A 24,544-nucleotide genomic window follows, 5' to 3' on the forward strand; every position below is an offset into this window, starting at 1 on the left:
CACTTGTGTGCTCAGGAGTGTTTATGTGATGAGCCTGCATTCTGTTCCTCCTTGGTGACGGCTGTTAATCATCTTTGGAGCCCCTTACACAAAGAGAAACAGAGCGTATTATTATAGGGTTTGTGGCAAATGGCTATGCACACATTAGTAAAGACAATACAGTGCCATGCTGCTAAAGTGTAGACGTGCCTGTGTATGATTCGGCGAGTTTGTTGTGTAGCCTTTCATTTAAAAAACTGCTGAGAATCGTTTCCTGTAAATATATTACACAAGGTTCTCGCAAATTAGGATAGCTCAAAATGTTTAAAATAAATGTGACCAGTTTTAATAAATTCGACCGTTATCCACTCATGTCAAGCTATCGGTTTGCACTTAATCAACGGGTAACCTAAGATTCTGAGGTCTCTGTAGTATTTTGCTATTGTAGTCTGAGGTCTTATTTCTGACCGACTTGGCAAAAGGCATCTTTTCGTTGGTGGAACGTAGTGTGAAGGCCAGTCGTTCCTCGCCGGATAACTTTGTGCACGGAACTCGTATCCATGTGAACAGGCGGAAGATTGATGGCCGGACTCGGAGAGCAGAATAGCAGTGAATGAGTTGGAGTGAATTTGGTGTTGGGAATCTGGAGCCAGGACCATGGCAAAGCTGCTGAAAACTCTCCGCAATCATTGGAAGAAAACAGCGGTCGGGGTTTGTGCACTGAGCTGGGGAGTGAGCTGGCTGCACAGCCGATACCGGTACAGTGGCAGCAGCAGCAGCAGCAATATAGAGTGTTATAACTGGTCTGTAAACTGGGGTGTCTGCCCTTGAGTTTCGAAGGTTGAGGGGTGCTTTAATTAATGTGTTTAAAATGATAAAAAGATTCCAACAGAGTAGATGCACAGAAGCTATTTCCTCTGCGGGGGTGGGGTGGGTAGTCTGAACAAGGGGACAGCAGCAAGATAATATTTTATATATGATCTGGGGTAGCAGCGATAAAATGTTATTAATGTATAAACTGGGACATCAACAATATCATGTTTTATAATATAAACTGTAGCATCATTACATTGTTACATAAAATATGAGGTAGCACCAATATAATTTTATAAATAGTACATTCTTGTATGTAAAATATAGAAACTGCAGCAATAGTAATACAGTGCTATATACAGTATAATAAAAAAAAAACGGGGATCTGGCCAGCATTGCATGCTTGCTTTGTGGTGGTAGTTTATGGGGAGACTTTTTGGCCACAGGTCATGGGTGGCAGGTACAGGCAGGGATCCAGCTAGAATGGCAGGCTGCCTTTCGTTTTTGTGGTGGTACGGGAATCTGTCCAGGGCTGCAAGCAGGTTTAGGGTTGCATACCAGAGCAGGGATTTCGCCAGGGTGCATGTTGGCACTGGAAAAACGTGAAGAGGGTGGAGCTCTAACCCCCCCCCCCCCCCGGGGCAGTGAGTGGCCGGGAGTGGGCAGAGGTGACTAAGGAAGAGGAGTAGGCTATTCAGCCCTTCGAGCCTGTTCTACCATTAAATTAGATCATGGTTGATCAGTACCTCAACTCCGTTTACTCGCATTTGATCAAATAAATCTTACTCTTACCAATTAATCTCAGTCTTGAAAATTTCACTTAACCCAGCATCCACAAGTGAGAATTCCATATTTCCACTACCCTTTGTGTGTAAAACTGCTTCCCAATTTCTTTCTTGAATGGCCTAGCTCTAATTTTAAGATTGTGCCCCCCTTATTCTGACCCCACCCCGCCCACCAGAGGAAATAGCTTCTCTGCATCTACTTTGCTGAATCTTTTTATAATTTAAAACACATCAATTAAATCACCCCTCAACCGTTGAAACTCGAGGGAATACAACCCAAGTTTATGTAACCTGTCCTAATTTAACGCTTTAAGTCCTGGTATTCTGGTGAACCTGTGCTGTACCCCCTCAAAGGCCAACATATCCTTTCTGATGTTTGGTGCCCAAAACTGAACACAGTATTCCAGATGGGATCTGACCAGGCTCTGTACAACTAAAGCATAACTTCCTCATTTTGTATTCCAACCCCCTTGAGATAAAGGTCAATATTTCATTAGCCTTTTTGTACCAGTGCACTAGCTTATGGTGATTTGTGTACCTGTACACCCAAATCCCTTTACTCCTTCACAGTTTCTAGTCTCTCACCATTAAAAAAAAATATTCATAGAATCTTACAGCACAGAAGGAGGCTATTCAGTCCATCACGCCTGTGCCAGATCTGTGAAAGATAATTTAGTCCCAAGCCCCAGCTTTTTCCCCATAACCATAAGGTCAGAGAATGTGGAGTCAGGATAATAAAAAAAGACAGAAAGCAGAGTGTAGGGGTAAAGGGGTAGCTATTCAGAGGGGTAGAAGGTGGATAGTGGGGTCCCACAAGGATCAGTGCTGGGACCAATGTTGTTCACAATTTATATTAACGATTCAGACTTTGGAATCAAAAACACAATTTCTAAATTTGCAGACGACACCAAATTGGGGAGATGGTCAATACTGAGGATGACTGCAACAAATTACAAGAATACATTAATAAACTTGCAGAATGGGCATATAATTGGCAAATGAATTCCAACACACAAATGTGAGGTATTACATTTTGGTAAGAAAAATAAGGAGGTCACATATTACTTGGAAAATAAGAAACTAAATGGGGTAGAAGAGCAAAGGGATCTCGGAGTACAAATACACACATCACTAAAAGTAGCGATGCAGGTTAATAAGGCCATAAAAAAGCAAACCAAGCACTAGGGTTTATTTCTAGAGGGATCAAATTGAAAAGTAGAGAAGCTATGCTAAGCTTGTATTGAACCTTGGTTAGACCACACTTGGAACACTGTAAAACTCTGGTTGCCATATTATAAAAGGGATATAGAGGCATTGGAGAGGGTGCAAAAAAGATTTACAAGGATGATACCAGAAATGCGAGGTTATACTTATCAGGAAAGGATAAATAGGCTGGGTCGCTATGGCTGAGGGGTGACCTAATAGAGGTCTTTAAAATTATAAAAGGTTTTGATAGAGTAGACACAGAGAGAACGTTTCCACTTGTGGGGAATCATAGAATGGTTACAGAATGGAAGGAGGCCATTCGGCCCATTGAGCCTGTGTCAGATCTCTGCAAGAGCACTTCAGTTAGTCTCTCCCTCTGCCTTTTCCCCGTAGCCTTGCAAATTTTGTTCCTTCAGGTACTTATCCAATTCCCTTTTGCAAGCCATAATTTAATCTGCCTCCACCACCCTTTCAGGCAGTGAATTCCAGATCCTAACCACTCACTGCGTAAAAAAGTTTTTCCTCATGCCGCCTTTGGTTCTTTTGCCAATCACCTTAAATCTGTGTCCTCTGGATCTTGACTCTTCTGCCAATGAGAACAGTTTCTCTCTATCTACTCTGTCTAGACCCCTCATGATTTTGAACACCTCTATCAAATCTCCTCTCAACCTTCTCTGGTCTAAGGAGAACAATCCCAGCTTCTCCAGTCTATCCACGTAACTGAAGTCCCTCATCCTTGGAATCATTCTTGTAAATCTTTTCTGCACCCTCTCTAAGGCCTTCACATCCTTCCTAAAGTGCGGTGTCCCGAATTGGACGCAGTGGCATTGAGACCGAACCAGTGTTTTATAAAGGTTCATCGTAACTTCCTTGCTTTTGTACTCTATGCCTCTATTTATGAAGCTCAGGATCCCGTATGCTTTTTTAACCACTTTCCCAACCTGCCCTGCCACCTTCAACAATTTGTGCACACATACCCCAGGTCTCTCCGTTCATGCACCCCCTTTAGAACTGTACCCTCTAATTTATATTGCCTCACCTCATTCTTCCTACCAAAATGTATCACTTCGCACTTTTCGGCATTAAATTTCATCTGCCACGTGTCCGCCCATTCCACCAGCAGAGGGAACAGTAAAACTAGAGGCCATCAATATAAGATAGTCACCAAGAAATAAAATAGGGAATTCAGAAGAAACTTCTTTACCCAGAGAGTGGTGAGAGCGTGGAACTCGCTATCACAGGGAGTGGTTGAAGCAAATAGTATACAGGAAACTTTCGATTAACCGGCCCCTAAATAACCGGAAATGTCGGTTAACCGGCAAAATTCAGGAGTAGGTTCAGGTAACTTTTATTACTTGCCTTGCTCCATGTGTTGCTGTGCAAGGGTGTGGCTGCAGCTATTGCTAAGCTACAGAGACGCTTGCAACTTGTGGCCATTGTTTTGAACCTGTTGCTAAGCAACAGGGTTTGTTGCTTTATACGGAGCTCTCAGCTCCGTATCTTTTACTATAGCTTTCGGTTATCCGGAATTTTTGATGAACCGGCAACACGTCGGTCCCGTCCGTGCCAGATAAAAGAAAGTTTCCTGTAGATGCATTTAAGTCGAGACTAGATAAGCATATGAGGGAGAAAGGAATAGAGGGTAATGCTGATAGTTAGATGAGGAAAGATGGGAGGAGGCTCGAGTGGAGCATAAACACCGGCATAGACTGGTTGGGCAAAATGGCTTGTTTCTGTGCTGTATATCCTATGTAACCCTGCAAATTAGTCCTCTTCAGGTACATGTCCAATTGCCTTTTAAAAGTTCCTATGGAATCTGATTCCACCTCTCTTTCAGGTAGTGCGTTCCAGATCTTAACATCCCTCTCATAGAACCATAGAAACGTACAGCACTGTAGGAGGCCATTTGGCCCATTGTGCCTGTGCTGGCTCTTTGAAACAGCAGTCATGCTTAGTTCCACACCCACGCTTTTTGTCCGTAACCCTGTAAGTTCCTGTTCAACTCCCTTTTAAAATTATTTATGGAATCGACTTCCACCACCTTTTCAGGTAGACCATTCCAGATCCCGACAATTCTCTGAGTGAAAGAATTTCTCCTCGTCTCCCCTCTAGATCTTTTGCCAATGATTTTAAATCTATGACCTCTAGCTATTGACCCACTCGTCAGAGGGAAAAGTTTTTCCCTATCTACTCAATCAAAACCACTCATCATCTTGAAAACCTCTATTAGGCCACCTCTTAACCTTCTCTGTTCCAAGGAGAACAGTCCTAATTTTTCCAACCTCTCCTCATAACTAAAATCCCTCATCCCTGGTAAACCTCCTCTGTACCCATTCTAAGGTCTTTACATCTTTCCTGAAGTGCGGTGCCCAGAATTGTCCACAATACTGCAGCTGAGGCCTAACCAGTGATTTATAAAGTTCGAGCATGATCTCTTTCCTTTTATATTCTATTCCTCTAAATTATATACCCAAGTAACCCAAATGCTTTTTTAACCACCATATCAGCTTGCCCTGCTAACTTGTAAGGATTTGTGTATTTGGACACCAAGGTCTCTGCTCATCTACACTTTCCAAAATCGTGCCACTTACAGTATACAGTCTTTCCATATTAGTCCTCCTAAAGTTTATCACTTCACACTTCTCTGCATTGAACTCCATCTGCCATGCTTCTGCCCATTTCACCATCCTGTCTGTGTCATTCTAAAGTCTGCAACTATCCTCATCACTATCTACTACGTTGCCAAGTTTCATATCATCTGCAAACTTTATAATGCTGCTCCCTACATCCGAGTCTAGGTCGTTTATAAAAATTGAAAAGTGTAATGGACCCAAAACTGATCCTTGGGTAACACCACTGCAAACCACCTCCCAGTTTGAAAAACATCCATCCACCACCAGCCTCTGCTTCCTGTAACAGCCAATTCTGTATCCATACCGCCACTTTCCCTTAATACCATGGGCTTCCATCCTCTTAACAAACCTCCTGATATTCTGATTTGTCTTTCTTGGATCCAAAGTGGATTACCTCAAACTTCCCCACATTGACCTCCATCTGTCACAGTTTTGTCCACTCACTTAATCTGTCTATGTCCCTTTGTTACTTCCTGCTCTCATTTAGTGTCATCTGCAAACTTGGATATACAGCTCTCTATTCCTTCATCCAAGTCATTGATCTATATGGTGAAAAGCTGAGGTCCCAGTACAGATCCCTGGGGAACAGCACTTGTCACATTCTGCCAATCAGAGCACATCCCTTTATACCTACTATCTGTCTCCTACCTCTCAACCAATTAACAACTTATGTCACAAGGTCACTGACACGTGGCAGTGGCAGGAACAGTAAGGGGCTAGAAAAATAAGTGGAATGACATTTACGTTGAATTTTAATTTTTTTTTATATACTTAAAAACTTAGCAACCTAGGCTGAAGTCTGCAAGGTTTCAAAGTTAAATAGCCCAGAGGTAAGTAAAATTAATAGAAAATGTGATTTTGGGGGGGGGGGGAATACTGGCAGTCAGAGGGGAAATATCAGTAACAGCAAGGGCAGGCAGATGAGTTTGTCCAGAAGTCTGAGAGGCAGGGTACCCTGATCCCAGAAGGGCAGGCAAGGCTTTAGGGGGGTGGGTGGGGAGCGGGTGGTGGGTCAGCAGGAAGAGGTGAGACCCAAGATCTTAAATAAAATCAATTAAAGTAGACTGAGGCCCTGTGAGATCTTATGTAAATTTAAATTTAAAAGAGAAGTAAATTCAAGTGAACTTAAAATTGAAATAAATCTAAATTTACTTGGGAGCTGGAGCTTTGAGGAGAGGCAACATCACTTAGTGCTGGGAGGACTGAAAGATAAGTATAATGGTAAGAATTCATAGTACTGTAGTACCCATGTGTTACCTCAGGCATGACACAATTGTACTGTAATTTCTTCTAAAAGTGACAATTGTGATATGGGAAGTAAGTGTGATAAACAGGAATTGTGCACTAGATGCAAGACTTTTAATATGAGTTTACCTATAATGTGACTGCTCAGTGCTGGAACAGGAATAATATGTTACAGTGAGCACTGGTACTGTGACAGTAATTATATGATTGTCATTATTATCACTGGTTACAGGGGTCAGTGTTTCTGGACAATAGTAATAAGTTACATTGTAACATTATTACTACCCCAGTAATCAATGAAATTTACAGTGATATTTTAATGTTACTGGATCAGTATTGAAATGTTATTTTAATCACTGGCTCCTGTATTAGGACATTGTATTAATATGTATTAGTTATGATTGCTGATGCAGGGCAATTAATAATTAGCTTTTTGAGTGTGTGGTGTTGCCTTCTCAAGAATTAATGGCAGAAATTGACAAAGTTCATTCGGGAAAATTATTCACTCTGGTCAAAAGTGACACATTAAAAAGTGAGGAAGTTAGGAGTAGAACATAAGAACTAGGAGCAGGAGTAGGTCACTCGGCCCATCGAGCCTGCTCTGCCATTCAATAAGATCATGGCTGATCTTCTACCTCAACTCCACTTTCCTGCACTATCCCCATATCCCTTGATTTCCTTAATATCCAAAAATCTATCAATCTCTGTCTTGAATATATTCAAACTGAGCCTCCACAGCCCTCTGGGGTAGAGAATTCCAAAGATTCACCACCCTCTGAGTGAAGAAATTTCTCCTCATCTCAGTCCTAAATGGCCAACCCCTTATTCTGAGACTGTGACCCCTGGTTCTAGACTCCCCAGCCAGGGGAAACATCCTCCCTGCATCTACCCTGTCAAGTCCTGTAAGAATTTTGTATGTTTCAATGAGATCGCCTCTCATTCTTCTAAACTCTAGAGAATGTAGGCCTAGTCTACTCAATCTCTTCCCCATAGAACAACCCCCCCCACCCCAGAAATCAGTCTGGTGAACCTTCGTTGCACTCCCTCTATGACAAGTATATCCTTCCTTAGGTAAGGAGCCCAAAACTATACACAATACTCCAGGTGTGGTCTCACCAGGGCCCTATATAATTGCAGTAAGACGTATTTACTCTTAGACTCAAATCCTCTTGTAATAAAGGCCAACATACCATTTGCTTTCCTAATTGCTTGCTGTACCTGCATGTTAACTTTCAGTGATTCATGTACAAGGACACCCAGGTCCCTCTGAACACCAACATTTCCCAATCTCTCACCATTTAAAAAATAGTCTGCTTTTCTATTTTTCCTACCAAAGTGGATAACTTCACATTTCTCCACATTATATTCCATTTGCCATGTTCTTGCCCACTCACTTAACCTGTCTATATCCCCTTGAAGCCTCTTTGCATCTTCCTCACAACTTACATTCCCACCCAGCTTTGCATCATCAGCAAACTTGGATAGATTACATTTGGTCCCCTCATCCAAATCATTGATGTAGATTGTGAATAGCTGAGGCCCAAGCACTGATGCCAACCTGAAAATGACCCGTTTAACAGACAGAAAACAGAGAGTAGGAATAAACAATTCTCAATCCATGTTAGTATTACCCCCAATCCCATGAGCCCTAATTTTGTTTAATAACCTCTTGTGTGGCACCTTATCGAATGCCTTCTGAAAATCCAAATACACCACATCACTGGTTCCCCTTATCTATTCTGCTAGTTACAACCTCAAAAAACTCCAACAGATTTGTCAAACATGATTTCCCTTTCATAAATCCATGTTGACTCTGCCCAATCCTATTATTATTTTCTAAGTGCCCTGTTACCACGCCCTTAATAATAGATTCTAGCATTTTCCCAACTACTGATGTCAGGCAAACCAGTTTGTAATTCCCCGTTTTCTCTCTCCCTCCTTTCTTAAATAGTGGGGTTACATTTGCTACCTTCCAATCTGCGGGAACCGTTCTAGAATCTATGGAATTTTGGAAAATGACAACCAATGCATCCTCTATCTCTATAGCCACCTCTTTCAAAACCCTAGGATGTAAGCCATCAGGTCCAGGGGATTTATCAGCTTTCAGTCCCATTAATTTCTCCAGTACTTTTTTTTACTAATACTAATGTCTTTCATTTCCTCATTCTCGATAGACCCTTGGTTCTCCGCTATTTCCGGGAAGTTTATTGCGTCTTCTTCAGTGACACAAAGTATTTGTTTAATTTCTCTGCCATTTCCTTATTCCCCATTATAGTTTCTCCTGTCTCAGCCTGTAAGGGACCCACATTTACTTTCGCTAATCTTTTCCTTTTTACATACCTATAGAAGCTTTTACAGTTTGTTTTTATGTCTCTCGCTAGTTTACTCTCATTCTATTTTCCCATACTTTATCAATTTCTTGGTCCTCCTTTGCTGAATTCTAAAATCCTCCCAATCCTCAGGCTTTCTACTCTTTTTAGCAACAGTATAAGCAACATTTGATCTAATACTTTCTTTAACTTCTCTTGTTAGCCACGGTTGGACCACTTTTCCTGTGGGGTTTTTGTGCCTTAAAGGAATGTATATTTGTTGTAAATTATGTATTAATTCTTTAAATGCTAGCCATTGCTTCTCTACCGTCATACCTTTTAATGTAGTTTCCTAATCTACCTTAGCCAACTCGCCCCTCATACCTACATAATTTGCTTTGTTTAGGTTTAAGACCTGAGTTTCAGATTTAACTAAATCACTTTCAAATTCAATATAAAATTCTATCGTATTATGGTCACTCTTCCCTAAAGGCCCCTTTACTACAAGGTTATTAATTAACCCTTTCTCATTGCACAATACTAGATCTAAAATAACCTGTTCCCTAGTTGGTTCCTCAACATACTGATCTAGAAAACTATCTTGCATACATTCCATGAATTCGTCCTCCACATTATTACTGCAAATTTGGTTTGCCCAGTCTATATGTAGATTTAAGTCCCCCATGATTACTGTATTACCCTTGTTACACACGCCTCTAATTTCCTGATTTATACTTTGCCCTACATTACAACTACTGTTTGGGGGCCTATAAACAACTCTCACCAATGTTTTCTGCCCCTTGCTGTTTCTTAGCTCCACTCAAACTGATTCTACTTCTTGATTTTCAGAGCTAAGATCCTTTCTACTGTCTTTATCCCATCCTTTATTATTTAAGTGGAGCCTGTCCCAACGGAACAGCTCCCTCTTTCCCCAGTACTAGTGCCAGTGCCCCATGAACTGAAACCCCTTCCTCCCACACCACTCTTTGAGCCATGCATTTGAACCTCTAATCTGTTTGTCCCTATGCCAGAGATTATTACCTTTGAGGTTCTGCTTTTCAATTTGGATCCTAGCTCCTCAAACTCCCTCAGTTGAACCTCGTTCCTAGTTCTACCTATGTCGTGGTTCCTATGTGGACCACGGCAACTGGATCCAACCCCCCCCCCCCCACTCCAAGTTCTACTCTAGCCGCGAGGAGATATCTTTAACCCTGGCACTAGGCAGGCAACACAACCTTCGGAACTCTCAAAGTGAAATCAGGTGGAACATTTTCACCTAAAGGTTTGTAGTCACTCTTTTTTAAAGCTTATTATTAATAACCTTTTCAGTAAGAATGTGTCTGAAATCGCATATGATGCCTTAACATATCTTTTTTTGTTTAATTCAGGGACAATCTCTTGCGTAGGGCAGCATGTCAGGAAGCACAGGTAAGGCAAACTCAAATTATCGGACGTTTTCTTGCTGTATAATTAAACCAAATTTTCTTTGCACTCATTGAGGCTTTGGGGTAGACTTTAAACTTTCTGCCCGGGTATAAAACTGGCATTGTGGATCGGCCGCCTGCTATACAGACTGCCTGATTTTCATTTCCAGTGATTTTTCAGTGGAAATCGTGTGGCTCCTATTACAGGCGGCCGATCCACAACGGCAGTTTTACTACTGGGCGACAAGTAGAAAATCCACCCTATTAAGTCCAGTGTGTGGGTGTAATAGCAGAGGTGTGGTGGCCAAGCTGATCAGATGTGTTCCCTTATGCATTATCCTACAAGAAATAGCTTTACATTGCCTGGCTTGGTGATAGAATGACTTAGATACTCTCTTTGGAAGAAGTGGTTGAAATGTTCTGTTGCCTACGGGTACGTGCCTAGGCATTATTCATACACCCCTAGATTATTGACTGTATCTTGCTTTTGTGCGTGAGTACTATGTACTTTAGAGTCACTTCCACACCACGCATTAGTGAGTTTGATTTCTGGAGATGAAATGTATAAATTGGAAGATTTTAACCCATGTGATCCATGCAGAAGATAGCTTTGGTGTTTAAGCCTGTGATAGGAGATCACAAAAAATTGCAAATGCTGGAAATCTGAAACAAAAATAGAAAATGACCAAGCTTTTGCTCATTCTTCCTAATATCTCGTTCTTTGGCTCAATGACCATTCTTTCCTTACACCTCTATGTAATGCCTTGCAATGTTTTTCTACATTATTAAAGCGCTATATAAATGCTTGTTGTAGATTATGATAATGGTGTTGGTGATCTACTTCTGTATCAGCAATTAAAATAAATCCCAGTATCACTACAGGTATAATCACATACATAAGCATTGCATATCCATCTGCCATGAGACACCCAATAGAGAAAAATGGAAGAAAACCACTTGCCCCGTCCTTTTTGGATGAAGAACATTTAGAATATTTCAGTTTCTTAGATTGCAAGGACATAATGCATCGAATGTGTTTCAGGATTTTTGGTTTACGCTGTGATATGCTTTTGATACAAAGTCAGATTTAGGATTCTATGGGTTACTTCGCAAAGTTCGAGTGTTTTTGAAAATCTTGGTAGTGGCTGGAGCCACTGGGACAAAGGGGGACTGAGTTTGTTTATAAGTTCTCCTGTAAGGAGATAGGCTAGCCATTAAAACTGTCAGCCATTTGAGACTATAGGAGTTGGTTAATGACGTAACCAACACTTCCAGTAAACATGCATGTGCAGTATGTTGGAATGGCTGCATTCATGCAAGCTCAGCAGCAGGTTGGCTGGCAGGAGCCCACTCCTAGGATGGCGGTAACTGCTTTTATTGGCAGCTCAACTGGTCAATCCTCAGACACAAAGATGGCCAGAGGTTAAGCCTTTGCTTTTCTGTCCAACAAAGAAGGAAACACACTGGGCTGGATTTTATCTGCTGAGACGAGTTGGGGATGGGACTGCTGCCTTCCAGGTTCTAGTCGCGCCCCCAGCGACGTCTGATTTCCCTTGATTGGCCTTGTTAAGCCCACCCTGCGGGCTTCTCGGCTAATTAAGAGAAAGCCGGTGTCAGATGACGTCCGTGCATGACGCTTCATCTGCTGGTTTTCTTAAAGGGACAGGCCCCATAATTTTTGACAGATGAATTGTCAGTGTTTGACAGCATTGAGGTGCTGTCAAACACTGACAATCACTGTCCAAAGGTGAGCCCTTGCACCCAGGGTCACCAATGACTCGCCTTAGGAGAAAACAGATGGCAGCTGCATGTGAGATTGCAGAAGCCATCTGTCAATTCTCCCGATCAGATGAGGCTTCACAGAAACATCAAATTTTGTCACCTGCAGATACATATAAACAGAATAAAAATATTTCTCACTACATTCTCTCACCTGTCATACTTACCTGTGCACCATTGCACCCATCACGCTACCTCTGCAGCTGTCATTTGCACAATTACATTGCAGCGGACCCACAGCTCGCCTCACTGACCCTGGTTTCCCGCCGTCGGGAAGGCCGCATCAGCAGGCTGAAAATGGGGAGAAGCCTATTTAACTACCTGTTAACAGGCAGTTAATTGGCTCTAATCCCCTTCCCGCCGCTAGGCGACAGGTCCCTGCGCGAGTTGGGGACTGCCTCCTGGGAAGATGGTTCAGAGTGGGGTTGGGACCCACTCCCGCCTTCAAACCCGTCTCCTCAGGGCTGGTAAAATCCAGCCCTTTTATGAGCCGGATATTCCGATCCCCACGGGTGTGTACGTGCTGTGTACACACCCGTAGGGACATTGGAAATGCCGGCATTTCCGATTAAAGTCTGCGAGAACTGGCAATGAAGTTTGACCTAAAGAGAGAGAGTTTTCTCCTTAAGCACAGTACTGACTAGATATATGGAAAATGTATTTAGCCCACCAAATGGGGCAGTATGGCGTGCTTTGTTATTTTCTGTTATGAGGAGCATTACGAAATAAGTTAAAATTTGCAGTAATCATTCCTCTGCTCGTTCACACATTCTATGAAAAACAAATCAACTAGTTGATTTATAATTGGCCTTATTTCACTAGTGTTTATCAGTCTGACATTTGGAAGATAGGGGGAATGCATGTGGGTGTGAGTTTACAGTATCTCGTTTATGTAGCATTGGGCTTTCGCTTGTTACTACCCTCCCAGCTCACACTATCCTGTGACTAGACATTGGGCAGTAAAGTTAAAGTCTTGATTTAATAGCAAAATACTGCGGATGCTGGAAATCTGAAATAACAACAGAAAATGCTGGAAACACTCAGCAGGCCAGGCAGCATCCGTGGAGAGAGAAACAGAGTCTGGGACCCTTCATCAGAACTGGAAAAAGCTGGAGATGTAACAGATATTACCAAGTGCAGAGACAGGGAGGAGGGGAGGAAGGAATTGAAGGAACATACTGTGCTTAGGTAAAAGGCAGGAAAGATAAAATGTTGCAAATGGGGTGGCAAAATCATACAGCATGAAAAATGGGAGATGGGATTACAGTTTGAAATTATTGAACTCAATGTTGAGTCCAGAAGGCTGTAAAATGCCTAATCGAAAGATGAGGTGCTGTTCCTCGAGCTTACATTGAGCTTCATTGGAACAATGTAAGAGGCCGAGGACAGAGAGATCAGAGTGGGAGTGAAGTGGAGAATTAAAGTGACGGGTGACCCTGAGCTTCCGGTTGCCTTTGCGGACTGAACGGAGGTGATCCGCAAAGCGGTCGTCCAATCTACATTTGGTCTCCCCAATGTAGAGGAAACCGCATCGTGAGCAGTGAATACAGTATACTAGATTGCAAGAAGTACAAGTAAATCGCTGTTTCACCTGGAAGGGGTGTTTGGGGCCCGGGACAGTGGGAAGGGAGGAGGTAAAAGGGCATGTGTTGCATCTCCTGCGCTTGCACGGGAAGGTGCCGGGCGAAGGGGAAGGGCTGTTCGGGGTGATTGAGGAATGGACCAGGGTGTCGCGGAGGGAGCGGGCCCTTCGGACTGCTGAAAGGGAAGGTGAGGGGAAGATACGTTTGGTGGTGGGATCACGTTGGAGGTGGCGGAGGATGAGCCGTTTGAATGTGGAGGCTGGTGGGTTGAAAGGTGAGGACAAGGAGAACCCTATCGTGGTTCTGGCAGGGAGGGGAAGGGGTGGGAGCAGAAGTGCGGGAAATGGAACGGACACGGTCAAGGGCTGTGTCAACCACAGTAGAGGGGAATCCTCGGTTGAGGAAAAAGGAAGACATGTCGGAAGCACTGGTATGGAAGGTGGCATCGTCAGAACAGACGCGGCATAGACGGAGAAACTGAGAATGGAACAGAGTCCTTGCAGGAAGCGGGGTGGGAGGAAGTGTAGTCCAGGTAGCTGTGGGAGTCAGTGGGCTTGTAGTGGATGTTTGTCGATAGCCGATCGCCAGAAATGGAGACAGAGAAGCCGAGGAAGGGAAGAGAAGAGTCGGAGATGGACCATGTGAAGGTGAGGGAAGGGTGGAAATTGGAAGTAAAGTGAATGAACTTTTCTAGTTCAGGGCGAGAGCCGGAAACGACACCGATACAGTCATCGATGTACTGGAAAAAGAGGTGAGGGAGGGGACCTGAGTAGGACTGGAACAAAGAATGTTCCACATATCCCATGAAAAGGCAGGCATAGCTAGGGCCCATGCAGGTTCCCATAGCAACACCTTTAATTTGGAGGAAGTGAGTGGAGTCAGAGGAGAAGTTGTTCAATGTGAGAACAAGTTCAGCCAGGCAGAGGAGGGTGGTGGTGGATGGGGACTGCTTGTAAGGGACAATTGGTCTGCTTATAGGAGAGACTGGCGATGTTGAATCCAAGAGAATATCTAGTGCGGATCTGAAATTTATAACCGTGCCATTGCCTTGTAGCACACTTTTTGCTTGTCTGTGTGTCTCCTTGTTCTCCATCCCCTCTCATCACATGTAGACTTTCAAGTTAGATCTTTCTGTCCAGATGACTCTAATGCTTCAAAACCCCCTCAAGTTTGTGCAGCTGAGAGAGCACTTGGCAAAACATCAAAGCAGTGCTCCCTGAAGACTGTTACCAATGTACCCTTGGCCTACCTTGTCTTGTTGTACCAAGAACTGTGCTTTGTTATACAACTTTCCTCCGTCTAACTGAAAAATACGAGCAATCAATTTTTGCTGTTTGTCGGCTGCTAAGATTATTCAGTAGATGACTCTATATGACTCTGTCAGCACCACATACATGGCATTTCCAGGACTGGCTTAGTAACTTTCTGTATATTTCCATATACCTTAAGCTGAGAAAGTTGGTGGGGCTGCCTTCAATGAGTATTGAACAGGCAGCATTGCATTAGTGTGTAGACTCGTTTTTCTATTGCACTGTATCTTGGGGTTACCAGCAGCTTGCAAGGCCTGTGCAGTTTTTGTTCTCGACTCTGGAGTCTCTGCTGTCTGGAGTGATAGTTGAGTCTAAATATTTAAAGCGCTCTGCTCTCTCCAAATTAGGAACTTTGGGATGTTTCAGAACTAAAAATATGCATTTAATTTCAATGCTGATTTTTTTAAATGGCAATTTTAACAATTCCTGGCCTTCCAGTTGTGTATGACCTCCGTGCACCACCATTGTTATCCTATATGTAAAACACATGCAAGATGTTACATTTCTGTAAAATACAATGGGCCAGTAATTCCTGTCCCAACGCGTGAGTACGGACGGGATACTCACGCGTGGGCCCGGAGGAATTGCCGGTTTTCAGTATGCGGGGAAAACCGGCATTTCCTCTCCTCTGACCCAAGGGGTTAAGAGGCGGAACGCGTACGACGTTTCAGGTAGCGCGTGCGCGCTGAACTTGCCTTTTTTTTTGAAGAGTTGCCCACGTGGAAAAAGCAGCCGTAAGTACTTACTTTTAACAGGTAAGTGGTCTATTAAGTAAAATTAGAAAAATTTTCCACAGGTTCTTTTTTTTTGAAGACTTTACAGTAAGGTAAGTCTATTTTTAGCCCCGATTTTTTTATATAATTTTTTTTCAAAATTTAAAATAGTTTTTTACAGTTATTTATAGTTTATTTAAGTAGTGCGGTGTTTTTTTAAATTTTCTTTCAAGTTTAAGTAGTGTTTTGGGGCCAGGAGTTTTCATGAGTTTGACAGTTCTTACTATCAAACTCATGAATGAACTTTTGCAACCTCCCATTGGTTGCCCAGTGCTCACGTGATCCCAGCCGGCTCATCACACTAAGTACGCCGCTGGGTCACGCACGCACAGCGCGGCAGAACCTGAAGCGGGTCAGTGACAGGAAATGCAATGCGGGCCAGGATTGAAATGTCAGCGCGCCGGGTAAGTGCACATCGGGGGCTTGCACGCGCGGCAAGCCCCTGATCCTAATTTCTGGCCCAATGTATTTCTAGGCTCTATATTTCTTCAGCTATTGTAAACCTCGTCCAGCATTCCTCTTGTGTGACATGTAGCCGAACAGAACCACCTAGCTACCATCATTGTGACAGTTGTTGATCATGATGGAAACTTAAAGCTCTGAAAGTTAAATAAAAGTTAGCTGCTTATTTGTGATGTTCAAAGTTGGAAAGCATTTTCAGGGCTGTAACTTGCTTTTAGGAGTTGACATGACTGTTAACCCAATCTTGAGGTTTTTTTACAACCTTGTAACGCCTTGCTGACATTAATATAAATCTAAATGCCTCATTGTATCAGTAAAGGGATTGGATACTTGTCTGAAAATATTTTAAAATAAATAAGTAAGTGAAATGCCAACTGGTTAGAATTCCAACTTGTATTTTTGGAGCATTTTGTGGTTGCTTTTGTGAAGGAAGAGAGTATTATTAACAGAACATTTTTAACATCAGTATCAGCATCGAGCACTCCCATGTCAGATATGACCTGGATTAGATTTAGAGTAGAACTCCCAGTACACTGCCCAGCAAATCTTTTCAATGTCTGGCACAGTATGTGTCAGGTGCTGAGTGAAAATGCCTCTACTATAACCCAAGAACATGGGGTGAACAATTCGGGGGTTTTACACGACCCGTTACCGTCCAAAAATGGCGACAGAGCAGCTGCTGCTCTTTCGTCAGCTGGTGGCAGGTCCCGCGGTGTTTCTCCATTTTGGTCCTCCCCATAGTGCTGCCGGTATGTATTAGTGCCCTGCAAAAAAAAAAAAATGGCAGATTGGTGAAGTCAGTCTGCATGCAACGCCGACTTAACGTCACCACGGCCAACTTCGACCCTAGCGCTGAGTTGGGTCATAACCATGCCAGGGATACCCAGCGTGTAAAGAGACTGACAGGCGCGGTCGGCACCTCTTCAAGGGACACACTTTTTTCAGTTAAATTTGCATTTAAGCTTTTGGACTGCTGAGTATTTACAGCATTTTATGCTGGCATTTCAGATTTACAGCATCTGCTCGCAGAGGGAAGAGGAGGAAGCATCCCAGACAGCCCCTTTCTGGCCGGGATATCCGGGATAGAATCATCCACCTGCGGTCTGAATGACCACAACCCCAATTCCCCTTTCAACATTAGTCCCACACCTTATCTTCCCTCTGTTACTGACCATCACAGCGTCCTCTTGGCCATGATGCTGAAATAAAAGCCACCACAAAGCAAACTTTCCAATACAACTTTATACATCTATCCATCCAATATGACATCAAGAAATCAACTAATCATCCTTACGCATTCTCTTAGTAACTGTCTTGTGTGTGCCTTTGCCTATCCTACTGATGTCACCCAGTACTACCCCAGTGGCTGCAGCATGGCTGGTGGAAGGCTGCTGACTTTCAGGGCTTGATTTTACTGGCGCTCAGAGGGCGGGTTTGGAGGCAGGTCCACTGTCAAAATAGCAAAGATTGATAGCGGGTAGGGCCTGTCAGTGGAGAACGGTCCCCACGCCAAGCGGTGGGGGAGACAATTGAGATCATTAAATAGTTTAACAGCCAATTTTATAGTATTTTGAGGCTTCCTTCCAATTTTACGTTCTCCCCCACGGGTTACCCGCTGCTCGGGGCACACGCCAGCTCACCCTGGTGTGAGTTGAGTCTGTTCTGATGTATCTGATAAGCTGACAGCTGCAGAAGTGGTGTAAAGGATGCCATGTTGCAGATGGTCAGTTTCCGAGCGCACAAACTGTTGGTTACATTTGTAATACATATAGAGATTTCTTTAGCTTGCAAGCGTTTAAAGCCAACTGTATGTCCAGTGCCACCTCATTGGAACAACCTGTCTCACCATTGACTGATCGCTTCTGTTATCTCACCTGCAGCTGCCATCTATTTGCAGCAACATCGGTGCCCTAGAAACTATCTCGCCTTGCTCCTCTGATTCCTTCCACACTCAGCCCCAACACCAACATCACCAGGCACACCAGCAGCACCAGCAACAACACCAACCTTCTCTGCCATCAACTGATGCTGCACAGGACACAGGGCATCAGCCCCTGACAACATTGTTGCCCAGTAGGCCAGCAATGGCATCACCATGGCCAGATTTACTTCACTTGATGCTGTAAACCCTGGCTGCCACATGATGTGTCAGGTTGACACCATCCCACACCAGCACCATAAAGCATCCCTTTAATGTCCCAGCCATTCCATGCACACTTATCACTATAGGGGAGGGGGGGGGGGGAGAGAGTTGTGTTTCAACATTCACTGGAACTCAGTAAGATACAGGAAACTTTGTGCTATCCAGCACCGGCGGGACCGAGCTGTTGCCGTTGGATCAAAACTGCCGGACAAACTAGCACTAATGTTGAAACATACGGAGATTTTGAGCTCCGTATCTGGCAACAAACCCTGTTGCTTAGCAACAGCTTCTAAACAGTCGGCCGTACCTTGCCAGCGTCTCTGTAGCTTAGCAACAGCTTCAGCGAGACCTTGCAGAGCTTGACTGTTGAGAAAAAAGCAACGAAAAGAAAAAAAACCTAACGAAACGGCTCCTGATTTTTGCCGGTGGCTCAAGCTTGCCGGACATTTAGCCTCCGGATAACACAAAGTTTCCTGTACTTCTCAAGGTGCGCACAGATCTGTCCAATAAGGGGCAGTGTTGAAAATATAGATTTCACTATGGCAACACATTACCAGAAACTTCACATGGATATTGGCTAAACCTCTCAAGTGCCTACCCTTGTGTGTTGTTAGTTGGTATGCTTGCAGTAGGATGAGGATGAGGGTGAGTGTGAAGGGTGGCTAGTGAGACGGGGAAGTGATGATGTAGATAGGGTTGGGTGGAGGTGCAAGATAAGTTGGTGTGAGTAAAGATGTGCAGGAGAAGGGTATGAAAGGCAGAGTAATGGGGATGTGTTGAATGGCACAGCAGGGTGAGTTTGAGTGTGGCTTTACAGTAACGTTTCGAATTCCACTGAGATCATTGAAAGGTTGGCGCCACTGCAGCCAGGGGCTCCTGACGACATCACTGCTTTTGCCCTCCTGTGCAATGTGCAACCAGACTGCGTTGGTGTCCTGGGGCGGTCTCCTCCGCCCTTGGAAGGGAAGAGAACCTCCCTGCGTGCTGTGACACGCTCCATAAGCATATGGAGGGAGTCATTGGAGAGCCTGGGTGCAACCGTCCACCTTTGTACAGTGCTTGTCAGTGTTTGCAGCACCTCAATGTCAAACTCAATGTGGCCGTGATTCCTTTAAGGAAACCGGCTGATGACGCGTCATCAGACCCGCTTCCTGTTAATTGGCCAGGAAGCCCGCAGGGCGGGCTTAACAAAGCTAATCAAGGGAAAATCCCTTTGACAGGGCGACTGCAGCTGGGAGTGGGACCGGAACCCAGCAACCAGCTATCCCGCCACCTTGCTGGTCAACCTTGAGGAGCTGGTGCTTGGAGTGTCAAATCAGTCGTCACCTTGTTCTTCTTCACTCTCCTCTCCCTCTTCTTGTCACCCACTGGCTGGGTGGGTTGCATTTTTGGGTGTGTGAAATGAGGAAGGCACCAGCATGCAGTTGTGGTGAGGGGAGGGCGGGAAAGCAAGAAGTGCATGCGAGGAGGAGGATAACGTCCGAGGATACCAGCATCTTGTATCCTTTCAGCCCCACCGCTGGCCAAGGCTCAATCATGCTCCTGCCCAGAATGGCCTGCACTGTGTCCTTCAAGGGGGTGAGGTTAGGCTAGGAATGGGAGATGTGCCTCGTGATTGGTACAGAATGTTGGTAGGTGAGTGATTGGTGGGATGGGGGGGGGGGGGGAGAATGTCGTGCATTGAGCAGTGTGAGGCTAGTGATGCAGTTGGTAGGAGACGGCTTTTGAAGATGCATTCACTGACTTTGACTACTGGTCTGAGGTCATGAAGCTTCTTTAGGCACTGAAGCCAGGTGGTGGGAGCGACACTGCTGGCAGTGACAGCCTCAGTGATGTAGTCCCACATCCTTCTTTCTGGAGGGCCTTCTAGCCCCTTGGGGTAGAGGACCTCTCTTGCAGTGTTGACCCCCTGCATAAAGCTGGAGTGCTGTGTGCGAGACCCTGGGTGCTCCTTCCCTGGCTTGCTGAGCCATTTGTGTTGGTGCTAAAGCACTTTTCCCATTTTTTGAGGCTCTGAAGGGAATTCAGCTTTAAGTGCTGAAGAATCCTATTTGGGACTTTTTTAATGGTAAATTTTTTATTGAAAAAGCAGTAGGGGCTGAAAACTGCATTTTTTTCATTGCATTGTAATTTTTATTACTTCTGAATGCATTGCCCCATTAATTCATAGCCCCTTTAACTCCACAGTCTCGCTCCAAGAGGCTGTAAGAAGCAGCAATGCCAACTGGAGGGCGCTCCACATCGCCAACCCCCAGCGTGAATTTTTCAATGGTAGCGCTGCGGTCATTTTCGGCAGCCGTTAACTTGGGTTGCCGGTAAGACCGGCAATTCTGTTGGCGGCGCACATTTTTCCCCCATGAATCTTTACTCCAGCTGCAGAATAGAACCCCCTGCTGTCCCAGCATATCATTTCTATTTCCCAATTCAATAATTTATATGGCTTTTCTTGAGTGAGACTAACATTTCAGTTCCATTTTCGGGCAGATGTATGCAGTGGAGCCTGTGATCACTAGAAACTGGGTTTAGACTGCCCCAGGCTCACTTTGTGTAGAACCTGTACAATCTATTGATCAGGGCTGAATCGGGACCCATGTCCCAATGGTGAAAGAACAGTACGCAAACCTGGTCATCTTATTTTCTGCTGATTCTATGAAATATTTTTGCTTTTCCTTTTGTAGTATGTGTACTTTCTCTGATAAACTGCCTATGTTTCTGTTCAGGAATATGGAAACCAGCTTCTACCGATCAATGATAAGGTGAAGAAAGCCACTGTCTTTCTTAACCCTGCTGCTTGCAAAGGGTAAGAGATTTTTCTGAGGTCAGTCATGCCAGCTGTTTTTTTATGGCACATTATAAGTGCATTTTATCATCCAGTTCTAACAACATATCTTTGAACAATTTGTCATGTTTTTAATTTCAATTTCAATTTCAATTTTTATTGGTCACATAACTAAATCCAAGAAGTGTAATCTAGTCAGTGAAACGCTTTTTTCTTGACGAGCCGAGAGCACCAAGCAGCAAGAACACTTAGCTGCCTGGTACGCACGGAGCTCGCAAGGACGGCAGCCATCTTCATCGGCGCCATCACAAAAAAAACACATACCGACATATACACTCATACATACTTTAAATATAAATAAAGCAGACATAAAATAAATAAAAGACATAAAAAAGACAGCACATAAAATGAACAAGCAATAATGTAAAAAAAAGTAATTTCTACAGTAATTACATTGATATTTCTACCCAGGCTTCTAGAATAACCTCTGGTTACAGGGTGGCCGCACTGGGAGAGCATCGTGAGGAACTCACAACTTCTAATTAAATAAATGTAATTAATAATTAATTAATTAATTAATAAAATTAAATAAATAAAGTGTTAGTTAGAAAATAAAACTCTGTGACCTTCTCTGCAATCAAATGTAACAGTAACAAAATGTAATCTCTCTGGCGCCTAAACATATTTACAGCACAATGAGTCAGAGTTAGAAACTTGGATGACCATTCATACTAACTATTGAAATGTATTAAAAGCCTGATTATTTAAGTATGTTAAATTGGCATCAAGATGAAAACAATGTACTACACTACACAAAGACTTGCATTTATATAGCGCCTTTCACGACCTCGGGACATCGCAAAGCACTTTACAGCCAATTAAGTACTTTTGAGGTTTGGTCACCGTTGTAATGTAGGAAACACGGCAGCCAATTTACGCACAGCATGGTCCCACACACTGGGATTTCCTGAAATTGCGAAAAGTGCTATATAAATGCTCTTCCTTTCTTTAACATAGGTGTGAAGTGAAAACCAACGCTAAATCTGTAGTGTAAATGCACTCTAAATGACAGGTTAGAGAGAGGCACCAGCAAACTCTGAGAAAGAGATTAGTAACTGGTTTCTAGCTCATTGTTTTCATTATTTATGAATCATCATAACACTCTTGAACAAATCAGTAAAAACACATATGTAACTCAGCTGTTGGCACATGATTTGGTAGTAGGGCTCAAGAAACCGTTGCTGATTCTTGTAGCTGCTGCATGTATGTTTTGTTTTGAGAGGTGTCATGGTTGTAAAGTGGTCATAAAGTCACGTTGCTACACTCTTGATTGAATATACAAATAATATTGAGAAATATCAGCACTTTGCTATTTAATTTTCTGGAGAAATATTACTAAGTAATTCCACAGAAATAGAGGAGTACTAGAATCAATCCACAGATGTGTTGCTCTAATCGCTAATGTTTTTGTCTAATCCTTTCAGAAAAGCAAGAGATCTCTTTGAACAGAACGCAGCACCAATTTTACACCTTGCTGGGCTTGACATAACTGTGGTTAAGGTGAGGATAAAGTCAAGAAATTGGCTTCAGTAAAAGTTATACTCGGAGTGACAAAAACCCAGAATGAAGTGACACCCAGTGTGACCTGCACAGTAAGATACATAGTAAATTTCATAACACTGCAATTATAGCTGATTCACACTCTTAAATATATCAATCTAGGGTTTCCTAATACTGTACAATCAAATAGATGAAAAAATGACACTTAATTCAATTACAGTAATTTGATAAATAGGCAATTGTCTTAAGTTAGATCTTGAAATGTTATCGGCATTTTCACTGCTTAGAAAGAGGGCATATCAAAGAGAGATGCTATGGAATCCTAACTTGCAATGGTTAGATTAGGGTTGTGATGTGAAGGGTTAAGTGATTTTTAAACTAGTATTGTTGGTTCCCCTCTATTATAATAATAATAATAATAATAATAATCATAATCAACTTTATTGTCATTGTTGGTGCACAAGTGCAGTACAACGAAATGTAGGCTTGCGGCTCCCGAGAGTGTACATTTAGATTAAGACATTTAAACATTCAACATACATTTGGCTTGTAATACATTAACATAAACATAACCATAATAAAGTGCATTGGCAGATGTGCAGGCTTTAGAGTTTATTTGTGGAGTTCAGTAGGATGACAGCCCTGGGAAAGAAGCTGTTCCTAAATCTGGTCGTACGGGTGCGAATACATCTGTAGCGTCTCCCAGATGGCAGGAGGGTGAACAGACTGGGGTGGGTAGGGTCTTTGATGATGGACCGTGACCTCCGGAAACAGCGTTTCTGGTATATGTGCTCTATGGTCGGTAGTCGGGTGCCGGTAATGCATTGGGCAGTTTTGACTACCCGCTGCAGGGCTTTCCGGTCATAGTAGCTACAGCTGCCATACCATACTGTGATACAGTTCGTCAGGATGCTCTCTATTGTGCAGCGGTAAAAGTTAGAGAGGATCAGGGGTGACAGGTTACATCCCTTCAGCCTCCTTAGGAAATATAGGCGCTGCTGGGCCGCCTTCACCAGAGAGGAGGTATTAAGGGACCAGGAGAGGTCTTCCGTGATGTGGACTCCGAGGAACTTAAAGTGTCTTCAATCTCAGTGTGGATTTATCTGAGCTTGTGCTTGGGAGGGATAGAGTGAGTGTGTGCTATGAAGTGCTGGCATGTTAGAATATAGTGGGGCCTAGCCAGGCTTCCTCTGGGAAAATTGGCCAAAGAGAAAAGGAAAATAGGTTACGATAGTGCCCTTATGAGTTGTTAACATATGTAACTTTCAGTAGAAGGAGTGACGTATTTTGTTGTCAGTAAGTGAATGAGAGAACAGGATGAGAAGGAAGAGCAGGGGAAGACTTTCATAAACCTCAGCTGGTGGCTATCTGCCTACGTCCAGCATCCTCTATAACCTCCCTTCCCAGAGCTTCCTCCTCTCCATGGGGTATGGGGACAAATGTTAGAAGGTCCTACTATAAATATTCTCTCCACTTATGGGCTGTCTAGTGTAACCAGGTTAGAAGAGGTGAGAAGTTACAATTGTTAACATGACAAGTAATGCTCAGATGTCAGCATGCAGCCCATGTGGGTTTGATGACATGTACATGCAACATGCAGAGGAGAGAATTATTTTGGGCTGAATGCCTGTAAGGATGTGAATAAAGGAACACTTCCAGGTGAAGGTAGGGACTGCACCCTGCTGCATAATTGGCATTCATGGTAAGATTTACAAGTGTAAATTTTACAGTGTGAGAAGGTAAAGCGCCATATATGCTTAA

At 43.5% G+C, this 24,544-nt stretch overlaps 1 protein-coding gene across 1 annotated transcript in view; it reads left to right on the forward strand.

The window, feature by feature from the left end:
* The first annotated feature begins 477 nt into the window (after window positions 1-477).
* Window positions 478-24,544, forward strand: part of agk (acylglycerol kinase) — a 58,632-nt gene continuing 34,565 nt past the window's right edge. Inside the window, exons 1-4 of the mRNA XM_086008966.1 lie at window positions 478-737; window positions 10,359-10,398; window positions 21,165-21,244; window positions 22,708-22,783. Of these exons, the coding sequence (XP_085865092.1) occupies window positions 637-737; window positions 10,359-10,398; window positions 21,165-21,244; window positions 22,708-22,783 (297 nt within the window). The 5' untranslated portion in view covers window positions 478-636. The remainder of the gene's footprint in view (window positions 738-10,358; window positions 10,399-21,164; window positions 21,245-22,707; window positions 22,784-24,544) is intronic.

This window comes from Somniosus microcephalus, chromosome 16, assembly GCF_052327205.1.
Source record: "Somniosus microcephalus isolate GS21.2 chromosome 16, FLI_Smic_1.0, whole genome shotgun sequence".
In the NCBI taxonomy this organism is placed as follows: Eukaryota; Metazoa; Chordata; class Chondrichthyes; order Squaliformes; family Somniosidae; genus Somniosus; species Somniosus microcephalus.